Below are 5,751 nucleotides of genomic sequence, written 5' to 3' on the forward strand. Positions count from 1 at the left end.
AATAAATAAATAACTATATATATATATATATTATATATACATATATATATATATATAATATTATTATAATATATATACTAATAACTACTACTAGTATATATATATATATATATATATATAAATAATATATATATATACATACATATATATATATATGTGTGTGTGTTTGTATGCGAGTGTGTGTGTGTGTTTGTGTGTATGTGTATATGTGTATGTGTGTGTATGTGTTTAAGCATGTATATATTTACTTGATCGACATCACAACCTTGCGCCCATGGCGATGACTTTACCTGCAAGCATCACAGAATTCAAGGCGAGAGAGCGTGTATTTACTGTCCCGTGTATCTATCTCCAGACCTGTCCGCTTCACGAGAGAGTCCATAACGGGTCAGACCTTACTCCAACCCGCAATTATACCCACGAATGTTACCGCTGAGGACCAATCACAGAGACCAACCACGGCTAACAGGTAGATCGAGTCTTGTGCAGACTTTGCTCTAAAGAAAAGTGGTATTGAATGTCACATAGGCACGTTAAATGGTCGTGTTTGTTAAATCACACGCTTCTTGTACATGGACAAGGTGTGGAGATCTGGGTGATGTGAAGGTAGACACTGACTTTTGTAGTGAGCTGCGCAGCTAGTCTGTAATCCCTTTCTATACGAAAGGATCAGTAAGTATATTCATTTGGTTACAAACCTGCGAATTTGCACTCAAAAGCAGCAAAAATCCATGAGTACATATTGGTTCAGCAGGTCAACAAGTATAAGAAGGTAACTTTTGTATAATCTTGGCATAATGTATAGGTGTACAGAATCATGACTTTCTCATTTAACCTTGGTCTGATATGTATAGCAAGATAGGTCTGGAACCAAAATCCAAGTTTCAAGTAAAACTGGGTCAAGTCCAAAGATACTATATTTTAAGCAGACGCTAGTGTTTACATATTGGCAAACACATAAGATAAGCCTTGCAGGAGTACTTAGGGTTCAGCCAACTACCACATAACTCTTTCTCCCGCTTTTACTGTCTCATATTAGTAATAAAGTCACTAATAACCAGCCTTGCAATACTAGTGAATTTGCACTTACAAGCTACACCACCTGTTTGCCAGGCCTACGCGACTACCGACGGGACAGGCGCCCACCATCACGCGCAGAGACGCCTCACAGTCAGTCACAGCCGAACGAATACTGCTCTCTGCAAGTGGTGTCGGAGAGGCTCAGGATTTACTCCGAGTCGCGAATATAGTCAACAATCTACCAGGGAACACTCGGGCGCAGGGGGCATTGTTGCACGGGACAAACAGGTAACGAGGGCTGTTTTCAAACAACTGTGTAAGTGTAAACGGCACGGCAATCATGCCTTCTACATTGACGTAGATGGTGGTTGAACTTGCGGAGGGTGTCGAGTGCAGTCTTGCAGAAGACGCGGTTGATCCGGTTACCATCGCGATCCTGGTCAATGTCCGACACGACCATGAACGTGTGGGGTGTACTGACGACAGAGGGGCTACTACTAAACCTTAAAACCCTAAACTCTAAAACAGGGTATATTGCACCCACTTTCATGTAGTCTTCATCATGTGCTCACTTTGCAATTATGTATATGCTGAGTCCGAAGAAGTCCTGCAGCGCATGTGACACAGAGACCAACGGATTTTAGATTCAATACATTGACCCACTCATTTTCATGGCGCTCGCATATCTACCTACATTATTGATATAACACGCATATAAATCTTGAAGACGCCTAGTTGCACATGAAGGTACACCAACGAGTGCTGGTAGTGATACGTATCACGTTAACACCCACATGCCCTTCTCGAGTAGTGATTTGATTTGATATATCTTATACAGAGATTATATAGTGTCAGGCGGTCTATTTAGTATGCGCACCAACGAATACTGTGAGCTTGCTGTCATTCTCACATACATAGTATGAGATAGGGTTTCAAGATAACTGTCACTTCAGCATTTGATTAAATGTTCTGACAAACACACGGATCTTTTAGAAACCGTGCAGCGCATATAGCATATGAACCAATGAGCTATGCTACTATTCCAATCACATACACACATACAAAGTGTTGAACTCACCATGAAGCTGTAGCTAAAACAGTTAATTGATTGCTGGAACATACCCAATTATGTCATAGGAGCCCTGCAGCCTATATAGCACGAGCACCAACGCGAGGAGTGGTGATAGATGTGCAGAGCGGTCGTCCGGTGTGGCAGCGAAGAGATTCGCAAGGTGGCGATGAGCACGACACGCACACACAAACAGCTCAGTCATCACAGATATATGGGTGTGTGTGCGTATGTAGTGTATAGGGTGTATGCTAATGTATTTTCCGGATTCATAGGTGTGTATGGATGCCTTCTATAGCGGGTAAATTAATCCATGTATCGGATACATCAGTGTGTTTGGATGTCATAAATAACATAATCATAGAAAAAAAAGATGTTTATACGGATATACGAGTTTGTGGATGTCATGCCTCAGTCATCTCAGAGATACATGGGTCGGTATGGCTGTGTGCGGGATGTATTCTCGCGGGTCTGGCAGATATATGAGTGTGTATGAACATTGGGTGTATTATGTGACCTAGCGCATTCCCGGTAGATGGTTGTTTTTGGATGCCGTGCTAGCGTATGCATAATGTAACCATTCAATATATGGGCATCGAGTTGTGTGTGAAATGATTATTAGCACATCTGGATCGAATCCTATTTTCCAGAGGGTTGTGTATCTATAGATTTGTACTATCGTGACCGGGGTATAGTGAGTGCTCGCGACCTGCAGCGCAGCTTGGGTTTGCATGTATCGTCTACTTATATTTGTACATTTCCCACACAGCTCTGACAATGTACATTTACATTGTAAACGGAGTGATATATGCTGAAGTATGTGTATATCTATAAACAGATAATGTCGTGCACATTTAAGTTTGTGAAGCACGTATAGCTTTGTACATATTCCTTTAATTAAGTATGGCTCGAATGAAAACATAGGCTTAAATGTTATTATATATCCACACTTTCATCGGCACTCATGCTTATTCATAGCAATTATGCCAACTTCGCTAGATTATTTAGACGAGTGAGTAGATACACATGAGAATTTGGAAAGACTCTACTTACAACAGATCACCTGCATACGTTAATTTGGGATGTTTGTCTACATGTATGCTATCATATCTGAACATGCGATTCAAACATATATTATCTGGCTACCCCTTTGTGCCGCTTCTCCACAGTAGCCCACATGTTTACCCATAAAGCTCAGACCTAGATCAACGAATTGTAACGTAACTAACATCACAATATACAATCCGTATGTATTTTACTCTACTTACTTGTAGTTCTCTCAAGCAACGTATCCTGTCCTACCTGTACCGCCGAGCGCTTGCCCGCGACTGCGGTGCAACAAAGCCTTCCGACACAGCCTTAGAGTTATTAAAACATGGCAAGGAAGACGATCCAGCCACAGCCAAACAGGGTAGGACATCGGAAGGAAAGACAAGTACAACCTCACACACACGTGTGGATAGGCGTACACGGGTGCGTAATTCAGCATACACACCAACGATAACTACGCGGGAGGATGTGGAGGTAGGCCCGGGTGATTTTTCTGGTCAACGGACGCATGCTAACGAGTCGGAACCAAGAGAAGGATTGACCCACGAACCCGAAGTAGAAGAAACGCGGACTAGCGCAGGCGAAGCAATCGGAGAGCAGAGCAAGCCAGAGAAAGGAGAAATGCTGCCAACAAGTGAGATTGAGGAAGGAACACGTGGCGGTGGTAAGGATAATGTGCAGTTGTTCTTGCGCAACATAGAGAGTTATGAGAATCTTGCGATCCTGAAAGCCCAGCTCATAGATGACGACCACCTGCTCATACGTATGGGAGACGCATCTGTGGTCCAGACATCCCCTGGAACAAAATATAGTAAGTATGTAGTTTGTTTGGGTAGTGAATGGGATAGACATAGAGCGGACCAATCACACCTGTGAGTATACTATCGATATGAAATATAAATGATAGAAACTGACATGAACGTTCACATGTAGTCGCATGGGAGATGTATCTCTGGTGTAGACATCTCCCAAAACAAACTACAGTATACATGATACTAATTTTAAAGACTATATATACACTGTAAGCTCTCTAAATGACGAGTAAGTGATTGTATCTGAGACGACTAACCACACGTACAAGCAAGGGAGGCACATTTCTGAGCCAACCAACTATGATAGTGACGAAGAAGACAAATCACTAATTGTGATACAGCTTCATTACGACCAAGTACTTGGTGTAGAAGGGTAGTCGATTCATCAGTGGTAAATATTACTGATCATGATATACAGCTCAGCATCATCTCCAACTAGTTGTGTACGGCACACCCCACAGTCAGGTCTTCAGTGTAACTACAGCGATATAGTCTATGTGTATACTGCTGAGCACGCACCTACTTTACCACACAGCTCTGCATCAGTTGCTATCAGTCGTGTTCACTATTTCGTACAGTCAAATGCTTAGTGTAAAACGACAGGCTAACACCATATACGTATCTCCTACATATTAATAGTAAATATCGCAGACAAACCTTTTCACCATATCACATAGCTCAGTACTACCTGCTGTTTGGTGGAGTACACTATACTCCACATTCAGTTGCTCAATGTGCAACACCCATCTACTATCACACGCAATGTTATCAATACATCGAATACAATGTTATTGACGATACATTCATACCATACCACAGCTCAGCATCATTTGCTGTTGGTTGTGTACAACATACCTTACGGCCAGGTGCTCAGTGTGCACCAGAACGACTCGATTGCGCTGGCGAATGCGCTAACCTGTGCGGGGGATACGTTGTACGCTGACGACGTACCACACAGTGCAAACAGGTGAGCGAGTGTTCTTACTTTAACATGCAGTTGCTAGGTTACGGTAACTGTGTATAAAATATGTTACGATAGCTGTCCAGGGGCGGGAAAACGGGCTTGTATTGAAATGTTCAGACCTCACATATACATGTTTCAACGTATTGGTATAGTAAGTAATATATATACAAATTCACGTATACGTTTGTTTATACTTTTGTGCGATAAATATTTGCCAGACACATCTCGGAAACACATGCGCATGTAAACTTATGTACAAAAGCAATCAGTGTATTTTGAGCGAAAGCTGTCGCCCGCATGAATCAGCGTGTATCCGGCTATCAATTCAATAGATATCTATAAGGACCTGGAGGAAAAGGTATGGATGAATAAGCAGCATGTCACTCTTTCAGCAGTTCCAATCCAACATTTAGATGGCGTAAATTTCTAGTGACCTAATCTGTATCCATGTCGTACTTTCTCAAGTGTCTTGCTTTATCTATAAACCATTCTCTCGCTCTCAGTAGTTTACTCAGTTGAACTATTTATATGCACGTAGTCTTGGGGCGAGGAGTGCTCTTCTGAAGGCATACAACGGCATACGCATGGCAAGTAGTGGAGGTAACACGGCTGCTCGGAGACACATAGTGTCTAAGTACCCAGTAACTGCACAGCAACACTCAATCAGCCCCTACTATGACCCGGATATGTACAGCTACGATGACACGGTATGTATACTTCGAAAGTAATGATTCTCAAGTATGCCAGCATATATATATATATATTGTGTGTGTGTGTGTGTGTGTGTGTGTGATATACATATACATATACATATATACATATACATATATACATAC

General features: G+C 41.9%; 1 protein-coding gene across 1 annotated transcript in view; it reads left to right on the plus strand.

Moving 5' to 3' along the window:
• Positions 1 to 5,622, plus strand: part of SARC_03259 (hypothetical protein) — a gene marked incomplete at both ends in the record, with an annotated part of 11,579 nt that extends 5,957 nt beyond the window's left edge. The window contains 5 exons of the mRNA XM_014302962.1: positions 1,114 to 1,308; positions 2,158 to 2,307; positions 3,364 to 3,950; positions 4,771 to 4,918; positions 5,454 to 5,622. Of these exons, the coding sequence (XP_014158437.1) occupies positions 1,114 to 1,308; positions 2,158 to 2,307; positions 3,364 to 3,950; positions 4,771 to 4,918; positions 5,454 to 5,622 (1,249 nt within the window). The remainder of the gene's footprint in view (positions 1 to 1,113; positions 1,309 to 2,157; positions 2,308 to 3,363; positions 3,951 to 4,770; positions 4,919 to 5,453) is intronic.
• Positions 5,623 to 5,751: the final 129 nt, after the last annotated feature.

The sequence above is a fragment of the Sphaeroforma arctica genome (assembly GCF_001186125.1).
Source record: "Sphaeroforma arctica JP610 unplaced genomic scaffold supercont1.162, whole genome shotgun sequence".
NCBI classification, from domain to species: domain Eukaryota; class Ichthyosporea; order Ichthyophonida; genus Sphaeroforma; species Sphaeroforma arctica.